Genomic DNA, 12,944 nt, shown 5'->3' with positions numbered 1-12,944 from the left:
GGAACATCACTGGTGACCGGCCACCACCTCATTCCCACATCATTTAAACCCATCTCAAGCAAGCACTAAGAATTTGGAAACAGTGCTAAGGCTTATCTTGGCTATGTCTTATGTCAGCTAAGTCTTACATCACCTATATAGACTCTTCTTACTAGGATCTATCCTTCTTACTGCTTTAACTACGATGTATCAACGACCACGGAACACCATCGCGATCGACTATGCTTCTGTTAGCAACCACCCTGCCATGGCTATTAGCTTTCTGAAAAAACTCAGTGGACTGTAAGCTGAAGAATGAAAAGGAAGCAGAGTTAAGGTTGCTGCCTGTGTCATGTAACAGGATGGATACTGACACGTTCTGGAGAGTAGGAGATTAGGTGGCATATTAATTACCAGGCACATTTACATACTGACATACTACTGAGTGTTTTGGGCATTAATGAAACCAAAAGTCAACCAGACTCTTCCTAAAACTGCAACTAAAAAAAATATCCCAGTAAAAGCAGTTTTTTAAAGAGAATTTTCCACATTAATTCCCCCAGTCCCCTCCAGAAGTTGTACGTTTGGGCAGGAAGCAATTCAATTTCTAAATAAGTTTGCAAAAATCTTGTGATATCCTTAAAATTTCAGACAAATCTTGACTAAAGCCAGGAATATTCTTCTGTGTTCTTAGAACAACACAAGCCACCATAAGCTTTGCTCTTGTAACTACAAATAGGATTGCTGGAATCCTCTGGTATTTTGTATAAAATATATGCACATAAAATTCAGAAGCAGCTTTGAACTTTCTAGCACAAATAACTTCTCCCTAATTACAGGTGCACTTAATCCTCATTTAATTGCAAATCTTGTTCTTTGAGCCGTAAGACTCTGCAGAACTGCACAGGAAATATGCTTTTTACATTTACTTAATGGAGCAAAATCTCCCTTAAGAGCATCTTACTCCTCTTGCTACTTTTCTGAACTACATAGGTACGGTACTTCAAGCACTTTAGAAGGACCTCTTGATAAAAAAACCCAAACATATAATTATGACTCATGACTTGACAGTTACAAAATATGACAGTGAATGAGCTAGCTTACATTATTTGAAACTCCTACAGTGGTTTAAGGAGTCAGATTTTGGTGAAACTAAAAAGGTATTCCACGGATTATGTATTCACTTGCTGAAATGAGTGTGAATCAGACCTTAGCTAGGCATAGGAACAGTTGATTTTTAACTTGTATTTTGAAACCAAAAGTACCATAGGCTTTGTATGCTCCTACTGTCTTGCATTGAAAGACTCAAAAGCGGCACTTACTAGTGTTATACAATTCATTTTGAAGGCAATGTAATGTTCTGAAAAAGTGAAAAAAACCCCCACAGTTATAATGTATAAAGTTGCATAAATTATGTTCCCACAACTGAATGAGGTCAATTTGTAAATCAAGGTAAGAGTTCAAAAGATATAGTGCCTTAATAGCTAGCAACATATACTCCAACAGTACATTCACAATCTGAATCAAAGAACTGCGACAGTGGTTCAGAATAGTCAATGTACCAGCCAGGAATAAAGTTGCTTAAAGAACCATCAATGCACTCTAGAACAATACAGTGAACCAGCTCCTTTTTAAAAGTGACCTCATTTTTTTTTTTAGTACAGCTAACTAGAAGTTAAGACCAGCTATCAACTTTCCAAATAAAAAATTACAGGTTAATAAAAATAAAACTGGACTATGCAATGTACTGTACGTAACCTGGGAAAGAGGTTCATAGTGCACAGAAAGGACCCAACACAACTCTTTAGCATGTCCACAAAAATCGTAATAAGTGACGTTCCTATGAAGTACTAAAAGGCAGCAATATCCTTCTGTTCCCCCAGTGAGGTAGAACAATTAACGTTCTTAACACGCCACTCTGGTGCAGATATGGATTTTACAGTATTCTTCAGTAGCAAATCCAGGATTACATCTTTATCCCCTCCTGTTGACTAAGTTGCGATAATGTTTTCTTAATGCGCAAAGCTGTTAGCCTAGCAGCTCCGTTGGCATACCAACATTCCCGCATAATTTTTGCCATTACTCGTAATGCCTGCAAAGGAAAGACAAGTAGTTATAACCCCTGCTGTTCCGATGTAGCCCATGCAACCTCTGTTCTGCCGTAGATTTCAGAAATGCATGAAGAGGCTATTATTAGTACTACAATGCGTTGTATAAAAACCTAAAATTCTTACTTTATTTGCAGAAAAAAAAATTCTTTAAAATACTGTACAGCAGAACTAGTATTATTTCAGTAGAATTTCGGCCCCCACAGAAATATTTTCATGAAAAATTAGTAGCTTGTAACTGTTTTCTGAATTTTCACATTAGACAAAAATCCACACTTTTTTATTGTACCTCCAGTTAAGGAGTTAGTTCAATGTACAGCAATTCAGAAGTTCATCAGCTGTCAGACCGAAGCTCTAGAATGACTGAAAATTTTTGGAGTCTTTTTATGCTTTAAACAGCCATGCTTTAAAATCTGTGAATGCTACCACACAAGTAACAATGCAAATAACACAAGAACTGCAGGTGAAATAAAGTAATAGCTCTACATTCCAAGGTTTTACACTCAAAGCTGTATTACGTGGAGCTGCTAAGTAAGTTTACAGGATTAGAATGTCAGCATTTAAAAAAAAAAAATCACTCAGCAGTCTGTGTGTATCATCGCCTTTCTCTCTTGCCTGCATTCTCTTGCCCAATCTCTTTATCTCAAGCCTTCTATCATCTATTCATTTCACACAAGCCACAGCCCAGTTCCCCCTTCCATCTAAACCACATTTTATCTCATCAATCTCTTCCTCTACTGTAGCCTAGGGCGGCTATTCTCCTAAACTCTGAATCGGAAAGCATTGGTTCCAGCCCTAGCTGTGTTCCTAGAGCGAAAGATGTGAACAAAGTTGGCTGGAAAGACAAGAGCTCGCTGCTGTGCCTACTACTGCCTGTGCAGTGACTAGCAGCACAATGAACTCACCCCACCATCAGGTCAGAGCTTCAACAGAGGCATGCTCAGGAGTGGTCACTACAGCATACTTCAGTTCTAAGCCTTTGGCTTACTAGAGTCTCAGCTTCCTAATAACTGTGCTCATCTTTCAGTAAGTGCATACAGTACCAATTCTGAGACACACAAAGTACTAAAGGCCACCACAGTTTTGGATGAAAATTCCTAAAGGTGTTTACTGTTTTGGCCAGTCTGTAGGATATTCCTTTACTACACAATGACAGGGCAAAGACCCCTGAGTGAATTAGTTCCAAGCAAGCATTCACACGAGGCAGCACAGCACTGCTGAAGACCATTTGTGTCCCAACAAGCAGTACTGCCGTGCTGTCAGAGTGCTGAGCTGAAACTAGCAAGCCTACTTCTTGAAAGAGATGACCAGCCTCGTTCCACACCACTTCGCTGACACAGCCCTGATTAGCTCGTGTATCTTTACTACTCCTGTTGCGGGTTAACCCCAGTAGGCAGCTAAGCCCCACAAAGCCACTCACTTACTCCCTACCCAGTAGGACAGGGGAGAGAACAAGGAGCGCAAAAGTGAGAAAACGTGTGGGTTAAGATCAAGACATTTTAATAGGCAAAAGGGGAAAACCAAGTCAAAGCAAAGAAAAACAAGTGATACAAAACCGATTGCTTACCACCATCTGACTGATGCCCAGACAGTCTGAGCCATAGCAACCCCTGGAAAACTCCCCCCCATCCCCAGTTTTATTGCGGAGCATGACATGGTATGGTATGGAAGAGCCTTCTGATCAATCTAGGTCAGCTGTCCTGCTTGCGTTCCCCCTCAGCATCCTGTCCAACCCCAGCTTACTCAGTGGGCGGGGAAGAGTGAGAAACTGAGAAAGCCTTGAGGCTGTGTAAGCACAGTTCAGAAATAGCTAAAACATCAGCGTGCTATCAAACTGTTTTGGTCACAAATCCAAAAGACAGCACCATACAGGCTACTATGAAGAAAATTAACTCACTCCCAGCCAGATGCAGTACAACCGCCAGTTGTACAATTTATTTGCAATGATGCTTCCTGTATAATAGAATTTCGACTAGCTTTAATTTAAATTACCGTCACCTATGCTTCCCAGGAAGGATTCCTAGAATCTTCCACGCAGGGTTAGCTACTAGTTTTTGTGAAATTACATTAAATATTCATATATAACCAAGGATCAATAACATTCAATAAAGCAACAATGAACAGAATTAAATTAAGTTCCCCTAGAAGCAACCTGTCTCCCTTCAACAACAAGCACAATTTTTAAGCCATTGAAATGAAAAAAATCTCTAGTGCCCATAAAAGCAGCTTTAGCAAGGTTAGTTCATACCTCACAGCTCTGCCATCTGTTTGGAATATTGGGCCTTAACTTCTGCTCACACACAACTTTTCTCATTTCTTCAACAGAAGGATCTGAAGGAACGAGGTCATAGTATGGCAACTGATAATCTTCATGGATTCCTGTAATAGGTTGAAAACAGCTTTATTTTAGCTAACAATAAGTGACATACTCTTCACTTTTTACTGTGTTCATTGTCAGTACCCCACCATTTTCTTTTTTGGTTTTCATTTTTAAAAATTACATTACAATGACTGAAAAACAAATTAAAAAAAAGAATCCTTGACCAAACCTTAGAGTGTTTACATTACCCTTGAAGAACTTTTCCTTTTGAAATTTATATATTTGGAAAAGATGAAAGCTATATCAAATCCTTCATATGCTGTACTGAAGACATGCTTCGTGGAAGTATATGATTTATAATAGCATGTTTTATTTTAAAGAAGGTATGGATGTTATCGGAACACATTATAGCTAGCCCTTACTTGCTGTGTTTGCCCCTTGCTCTCAAGAACATTTAATTTCACTCTTTTCTCCCTTCTATATAAAAGTTTCAGAAAAACAATTAAGGATATTTCCTAATTTCTTCAACAGGCACAGTTCATCAGTTTACAAAGAGCTTGAATAAACCAGCCATCAACTACATGATTAACAGTTAGAAAGTCTGAGACATACTGGCATTACCTCGCACCATTTTTAGATTAAACTGTTTACTCAAACTTATTCAGGTTCTGTAAGTTACTTATAACTCCTTAGTATGTCCAATTTTGTAAAGATTGCCACGTACCACCAATCGAACATCGCCGAGCTATTTCCCAAAACACTAATCCCATTGCATAGATGTCTGCTCGTTTGAATGACTCAAAATGTTTCATATTTATGGAATCATCTAGAACTTCCGGTGCCATGTACCTATTTGCAATTAAAAAAAAAACATTTAATTTCATAAATACTTACTGTAGAGAAAGTTCAGTGCTCAGTGCTACTGATCAGCTTAAAGCCAAATTTAAAATATTTATGTGAAAAATGAGACAAAGGAAAATCTGCTTCAAAGATCTTTCAGTGCAAAGAGCGTAATAAGTAAACAAGCAAGGGAAGAAGAGGAATAAGTAAAATCATAGAACCATTAAGGTTGGAAAAGACCTCAAGGATCATCAAGTCCAACCGTCAACCCAACACCACCCACCCCACTAACCCATGTCCCCAAGCACCACATCTACACGTTTCTTGAACCCCTCCAGGGATGGTGACTCCACCACTGCCCTGGGCAGCCTGTTCCAATGCCTCATCACTCTTGCAGTGAAGAAATTTTTTCTAATATCCAGCCTAAACCTCCCCTGGTGCAACTTGAGGCCGTTTCCTCTTGTCCCATCACTTGTTACTTTAGAGCAGAGCCCAGCACCCCCCTCACTGCACCCTCCTTTCAGGCAGCTGTAGAGAGTGATGAGGTCTCCTCTCAGCCTCTTCTCTAAAATGTGAGATGATAAACAAACAGAGCCATAAACCTGACAGACACAGAATAACAGAGAAAACGACAAAGACCACAAGTCTCTACTTGCTAATTGATAGGCTATTACGAAACTCCAGACATAGTTTTAGAAAGGACTAGTCTGGACGTTGTAACCGCTAGTAAGTGGGAAATAAGAGGAACACAAGCACTGTGGACATTCAAGGGAAGCCTGTAGGATTGCACAATACTTGAAGCCTGTAGGATTACACAATACTTATCAACGAATGTTTAGGAGAAGGGTAACTGGGAGGAACAAAAGCGGGGTAACAGATAGGATATCAAAGGGGCCAGTTGCATAAACAGCTGTCAGTCACGCTGCTTGCCTGTCCAAGCGCTGCACGTGCTCACCAAAGTGTATCTTATCTACTTATTGAATCCTAACTACCTTTCTATGCAATCTCACTCTCAACCCCACCTGCACACGTGCTCTAAGGATGACATGCCAGCAACTGGAGGCAGGGATGAGTGAATTCAGGGCTAGCAGCTGGAGTCAGACAAGAGAGGAAGCTGCCCTTGGGCCTGGAGTGCCAGCAACTGGAGAGAAGGAGGGTCTTGGCATCAGCAGCTGTAAAGGGAAGTAGGGATCCTACAAGTATGTGTCCACAGCTCTATATCTGGAGCTACTGTGGGGGTACCTGCGCGAATGAATTCTGGGCCAGCACCTGCACCCAGACAGTTGGTGAAGGCACCTCTGGTGCCAGCAACTGGAGCAAATGAGGTTCTCTGCTTCTGCTACTTAAGTGGGACCACGGGTCACAGGCTTCACAGTCACATGTTTACAGGTACCAGGTACAGGGGAGAACTGGGATGAGAAGCAGAGTAAGGGCCTCTCAGCACCAGCAACTGGGAGGGGAATCACAGGCCATAAGGTCTACGTGCCTGCGTGCCAGCTGCTGGGGTGGGCTGGAAGGTCTCCATTTCCCCCAAACCTGGTATGCATGGCAGGTGCGCATGGGCATAGTTCGCTAGCAAACCTCAAACTGCTCTAGCCAGGAAGCAGGTGGCCCAAGCAGGGATGTTTGACGGGAAAAGGGCCTGTGCTGGTATTCAACAGAATCCATGCATGTAGGTATGCATACAAGTACATGCATCTGTTTGCTACTGTGCATTAACCCAGCCCAGCCGGTGAGCAGAACCGTGGAGCACAGAAGAGGGCATGAGACCAGCACCAAGGGCTGTTGAGGGATTCACGAATGTGCATGGGCTTGTGAGGCTACAGAAGGGGGTGTGGGTGTTTTCACTAATGAAATTTAAAACCGATCAGCTGAAGAGAAGGAAGGAGACTTGGTTGTCTATACTTATATTTTATACAAGTTCTGACAGTGTTTTGTGTGGGTGCTGAAGACAGCACGTGGTGTATAGCAACCTGTGCAGTCAGCCCTGTCACCATTGTCTGTGTACGCCCAGCCTCACAAGGAAGAAAGCAGCAGCCACATCCATAGGCCTTTGGACACAGAAGGCTGGGCTCCAGAGGCCAGGCAGGAGGAAGCCCCAGCTCCTGGAATGTGACAAGATACAGCAGGAACTTCAAACATCCCCTAGCAAGACTAGGGGGGAACAGACAGGAAAGGCTGGTTAAAAAGGCAGCACAGTTAAGGATTCCTTGGGGAAAAAAAAGCTCCATACCATTGCAGTAACTGATTCTTCATCATACAGTTTCCAAGTCCCACCACAAACTATGCCAGGTTTTTGTTTTTTACATAGTAAATCCTATTTCGGCTACACATTAACCAATGCACTCACAAGAAAAGTCTACTTTATCAACATTTCCTGCCACTGAAAAATCCGACAGATTTCCAACTGAGAAACAGGGAGTGAAAACTGGTCGTGGCATCCAAGAGATTGTTACCTTGTTTACCGACTAGGCCTGATGTGGGAACATCAACCAAAATGTCAGTGTGGACCACACTGTAAGAGTTACGGACAGCAGCATCCCTGCTAGCTGCTGGAAAGAATGAATGGTCTTTTCTGTATCAGTCAACATCAGTTGTAGTATTGCTCTCTCAATCTGGTACAGCTCTGGCTGCTAAATCTAATATGTAACGCTTAGCGGTTAGTGTGTTTCTCCACACCACTGCCCCATCAATCTCAAGCTGACATATTAATGAAGCAAGCAAATAACGACACCATGTCTTTGGAGAGCATAGTTAACCGGTAAAGAAGCAACACGCCTAGGTTACTGGAGTGGAACACTCTATTAGGCAATAGCTCAACCTCCGGAACAGCCACAGAAGCCAATGCACAATTTTATTTAATCAACGACGACTTTCCTAGTTGTTTCTTTTCCTAGTACCAGGGATGGCAGGCAGAATACAAGGCACACTACTTAAAACAAATTTCAGGACTACTAGACCTTTCAGAACTCTCTCAGCACTACTGAGTCTTACGGAAGTGACATACGTAGAAGGAAGCAAAGGCTATCAACAGAAGAGCAGAAACGCAGCCAGTAGTCCAGAACTTCAAGGGCTGCTGACAGGAGAGTTCTCCTAAGCACTGTACAGGCATATAAATGCCCCACAACTGATAAACATTGCACAAGCAGAGGACAACTGTCTAAAGAGGAACAGAAGGTTTACTTTGACAGTATTTATGGAATGGAAGCAGAGTCTGAAGTTTACATGTCACAATCTTTGACATGGACAAGGCTCAAATTACACCAGGTCACTCATATCAAAAACTTTTCAATCAAGAATGAAAGGTTGTGGTGGATGTTCTAATGCTCTCCAAGGATTTTGCATTATTGGATAATCTTCATATGCCTCTTCATGTATTTGACAGCATAGTGATCAGCTTTGGATCTAGGAAAAAGGATATTTGTTCTACCTGAAGATCACACGGGAATGAGAAGAGTGATGAAGCTGAAAAAACACCAAACCAAAAGCCCTGGCCATGCTGCAAGACTGTCAGCCAGAATCACTTCTATAAGCAGTAAAGGAGACCGTCTCAGTTTCTGTAAATCATCCTAAGGACAAGGGTTTTAACAGGAAAGACCATAGGAGGCCTGAACATGGTAATGGAGCTGAATTCATATCCTCAAAAAAAAAAAAAATCCCCCCCACAGATGTGACTTCCATTGAATCTACTGGCAAATTGACCTCTTACCATGATCCTCCATCAATGCATTTAGATTGGCTTTGGCTTCCATAACTCAGAATGGTGACTGACTGCTCAAAAAGCCTGAGAGATTATTGCTGGAACAAGAGAGGCAAAAGGCAAGTAGGTCATCTCATGCAGTTACCAGATTAGCCGTTTCATGGCTATCAGGCAAAAGGGAGAGGAACATGCATCTCCTTGTCAGCTTATACATTGGTTTCTTGTCAGAAACACTATTTTAATGTTCTGAAGAGGACTACTCTACATAGACTAACTTTGACCTTCTGAACAAGGTCTGCAGCTCAGTGCAAGAATTAAAGGATAAGTCTACAGAGAAGTTTACAAATTATGTTGAGCATGGCCTTGCCAAACTTTGGGTGCCTGATGACTTCTTCCTCCCACCCCTTTTAGTCTAAAAGCTCTGTATTAGTTGCCTAAATTTCTTGTACAACATATAGGGAGCTTCATGTCATCAAACAGAACCCATACACAGTATGTTGAGTGTGACACTTCACCAAGCCTGCTCTCCACAAGCATAGCTTGAATTCTGCTCACATTGGGTTTAGGTAAACTGCAGAAAAGCACCCATGTTAAGCTGGAATTTGCAGCCAAACTTCTTTTAAACATAGCCTATTTCAACCACCAAACGTAACAGTTGGGCCACACATTAAAAAAAAAAAAAAAAAAAAGGAGAATTAGTCTTTTGCTTTTAACTCGCCTCAGCAAGTTAAAGAGGGATTCTATTTCCTTCTCAGTTTAAAGCTCTCTTCCCTGCTTTATGCTGCAGGCTGAGCTGTGAAAGCACACAGTTCACACCATCTGGTAAAGCGAAGACTCTGAACAGAAAAGAAATAAAGACTCATTCAGAGAGAAGGATCATCAGTCTGACTCAGCACCTCAGTCACTCACCCAAGAGTGAGTTTAGCTTGCAAGGTAGACCATACATTTTTACAACAGATGATCATTAGAAAAATAAGCTTAGTAAAATCTCCTTGAGCTTCCACACAGAGCTTTCACGTGCAGAAAAAGTACCAGCACTGGCAACCAATGGGAGTTAAAATTTTCAGATCTTACCTGTTCCATGACCTTTATTATGAAAAATTAACCAGAGGTACAGACCTGCTTACCCAAAAATGCACAAGAAGGAGGTAGAGGGGACCAAGCCTTTTATAAGAATGAACAATTTTCAGAGAGGCAGAAGTGACTACTATCTTGAGAGTGGGAAACAGACTTAGTCCTGCTGCTGCCTGCTGCAGCAAGCAATAGAGTTGCTACAGCTTTACCCTTGGGAGTAAGCATAAAGCAGATGAACATGCAATTTAATAGTGCCTATGCAAGAGGAGATCTTGTAAATCAGATCTACAAACACAGCTGAAAGGATGCTTTCTCCAAGATGAGATTAAAGAAAGTAACTTATTTGCGCATAATTTTTCTTTACCCGTAGGTGTAGTAGAAAATACTAAGACACATGCGGTATGCACCTTGCACACAACTAAGTTTGCAATGACAAATTCCAAAGTAGTCTGATGTTTTACTGCCAATGATTACTAGAGAGACTGAGAAGGAATAATGCCCAGTACTTTGTAATCTAGTAGTAGTTCAGAAAATATATCTCATCTCACCATTTGTGTGGTATTTTTAAAGTCGGTAAAGGATTAGTACAGCAGAGCTTTAGAACACAGTAATTTCAGCAACATAATTGTCAGTAAGATTAATTTTTCAGTGTATGTTCACTGAGCCTCAAAAAAAAAAAGCTTTTCTTCTTCCAAAGAGTCACAGCTAAAGGTGCATCCTAATTAATTCTAAAACCCCAATCACCCCCACCCCTGCAGTAACACTCATTAAAGAAATACATTTTAAAACAAAATGTATTACATTGTATGGATTGGAGATTGGGCAACATCAACACAGAACCTTCTCCAACACTGCTAAGGCATATGCTGTACTTAGTCATGTACAGCCCTGGACCACTGGCTTCCACACGTTTCTGACAGGTGTAGGAACTTCAGTTTGATATACCACTGAACGTATAGGCATCAAAAAGACAAAGAATTGCCCACATGGAACAACTCTGTGGCTGTAGTTCACTGTTAGCACTGCTGTCTCTGTAACCTGTATAGCTGCACAGCTTCACGCTGAAAAATCCATCTTTTTACTTTCACTGTCAATATCATGTCTTATACTCCAGATTGGGCTGCAAGCAACATTTCCATGCAACACAAGGCAAAAAAAATGCAGACACAGCAGTCAAGTCTCTAAAACTGTCATTCCTGAAGTCTCCTAGTTGTTTTCATATATACATACTATATATATAGTACCCTACAATATTTTGCAAGTTTTCGGTATTTTACACACACCAGTAACAGATGCCGAGATTTAACATGCTTTTTAAGCACCTGCTGTCTAACTAAATTGCCAGCTGGCAAGGAAGTGCCTAGGAATTGTACCTGCCTTTATTTATATTTTCCTGATGCTTGTGTTCATACCCACAGAAGTCTTCTATACGGGACAAGAAAAAACAAAGCATTTTATTATAAAAGTCATCTGACACATCATGTTAATGATTTTACCTTTTTGTTCCCACTCTGTGGTTTGGGGCAATATCAATTGTGTCTGTAGCTGAATCATGCCTAACTGCCAATCCTAGGTCCGCAATGCAGCATGTTCCATTTTTTTTTACCAATATATTTTTTGATTTCAAATCTCTGTGGGCAATTGCTGGTTTGCCTGTAAAGGAAAAAACCCAGAAATAAAACATCTGTAAAAAAGATAATTGCTGTTAATCTAATCCCGCTACAGATTTTGTTTGAAGTTATAGAATTCCTTCCAGTTCTGCTGCTTTATGTGCACCAAAGTTAACTCCTGAAATCATTCACTGTGGACTGTCTGGCTGTCCAGAAGACTGCCTTAAATGTCTACTGTATTATTCCACTATACTTCTCCTTTCCCTATTTTTGGAAGTATTTTTTGCATACACATACTACTGTCATAAAAAAATGTTTTTAATATCTCTGGAAACAGACCCATAGTGCTGTCTCAAATCAAAGTGAAGAGACTACAGGCACCAATACTTAGTGCCTTTTAATAGGTGCTTTGTAGGAAGGACTGTTACATCACAAAACCTGGATACATCATAGAAAGAAATGTAAAAAACTTTCAAATTAAGAAGTTCTATCAGTTCAGAAATTATCACAGGTCCCAAACAGACATTTTCCAATTCACTCAGCTCCACGAGGGATTAACTTGGGTATCTGTGCTGAGTTCAGCTGCCTTCTCATCACAGAAGTAGCTGTGTGCAAAGCAACTACACTCTTATAAGGCTGAATGTTCTAATAAAGAAGAGAATTACAGTAGAAAGAGCTATGCATGTGTAATTAAAAAAAAAAATCTACTATTATCCTCAGGACAGGTTGAACAGTGTAAGATTACCTTGCGTGCCAACAATTTCCATGTGAAGATGAGCAAGACCACTGGCAGTGGACAAAGCTAATTTTATCATTCCTTCCACTGTTACTGTATACCTGTTCAGGTAATCAAAGAGTGATCCATGCTCATGATAGTCTGACACCAACCACAGCTGAGTCCACGTACCATTGTCTGCAAAATAACACTGGCATGAGTACCACACATACACAAAAGACAAGCAAACCATACATGCCACGATGCTTACGAAGTACAAATTATATTTTGCAAGTAATCTAGCCAATGAGACTCTTAAATCTTTACCTCCATCCCTGAAACATTTAGATGTCTCTGTAAGGGCTGGGACTACCATGCAAGACTTTCTGAACAGCTTAGTGAATATTTTCCCTAAACCAAAAGAAACCACGGTAAGCTGATGTCACTGTGATTCTGAAGTGAATCACTGAGTGTACTAGCCAGGCCCTGACTTCCCCTAACTCCTCTGCTTGGGGGGAACAGTGCTGAATGTATGATGCAAAACTAATCCTGTTACTATCTGCCTAGTACAATATTGTCCAGGCTACCCACTAATAAA

The 12,944-nt window shown here is 40.9% G+C and overlaps 1 protein-coding gene across 1 annotated transcript in view; it reads right to left on the bottom strand.

The window, feature by feature from the left end:
• Positions 1-1,371: 1,371 nt before the first annotated feature.
• The window catches only part of TGFBR1 (transforming growth factor, beta receptor 1), a gene marked incomplete at its 5' end in the record, with an annotated part of 26,209 nt that continues 14,636 nt past the window's right edge, over positions 1,372-12,944 (bottom strand). The window contains 5 exons of the mRNA XM_010080984.1: positions 1,372-2,071; positions 4,336-4,466; positions 5,132-5,256; positions 11,518-11,674; positions 12,377-12,544. Coding sequence (XP_010079286.1) covers positions 1,946-2,071; positions 4,336-4,466; positions 5,132-5,256; positions 11,518-11,674; positions 12,377-12,544 — 707 coding nt within the window. The remainder of the gene's footprint in view (positions 2,072-4,335; positions 4,467-5,131; positions 5,257-11,517; positions 11,675-12,376; positions 12,545-12,944) is intronic.

Source organism: Pterocles gutturalis, unplaced genomic scaffold (genome assembly GCF_000699245.1).
Source record: "Pterocles gutturalis isolate BGI_N339 unplaced genomic scaffold, ASM69924v1 scaffold16391, whole genome shotgun sequence".
Classification (NCBI taxonomy): domain Eukaryota; kingdom Metazoa; phylum Chordata; class Aves; order Pterocliformes; family Pteroclidae; genus Pterocles; species Pterocles gutturalis.
The sequence above is the reverse complement of the archived record's forward strand: the minus strand, read 5'-3'. Positions and strand labels throughout refer to the sequence as shown.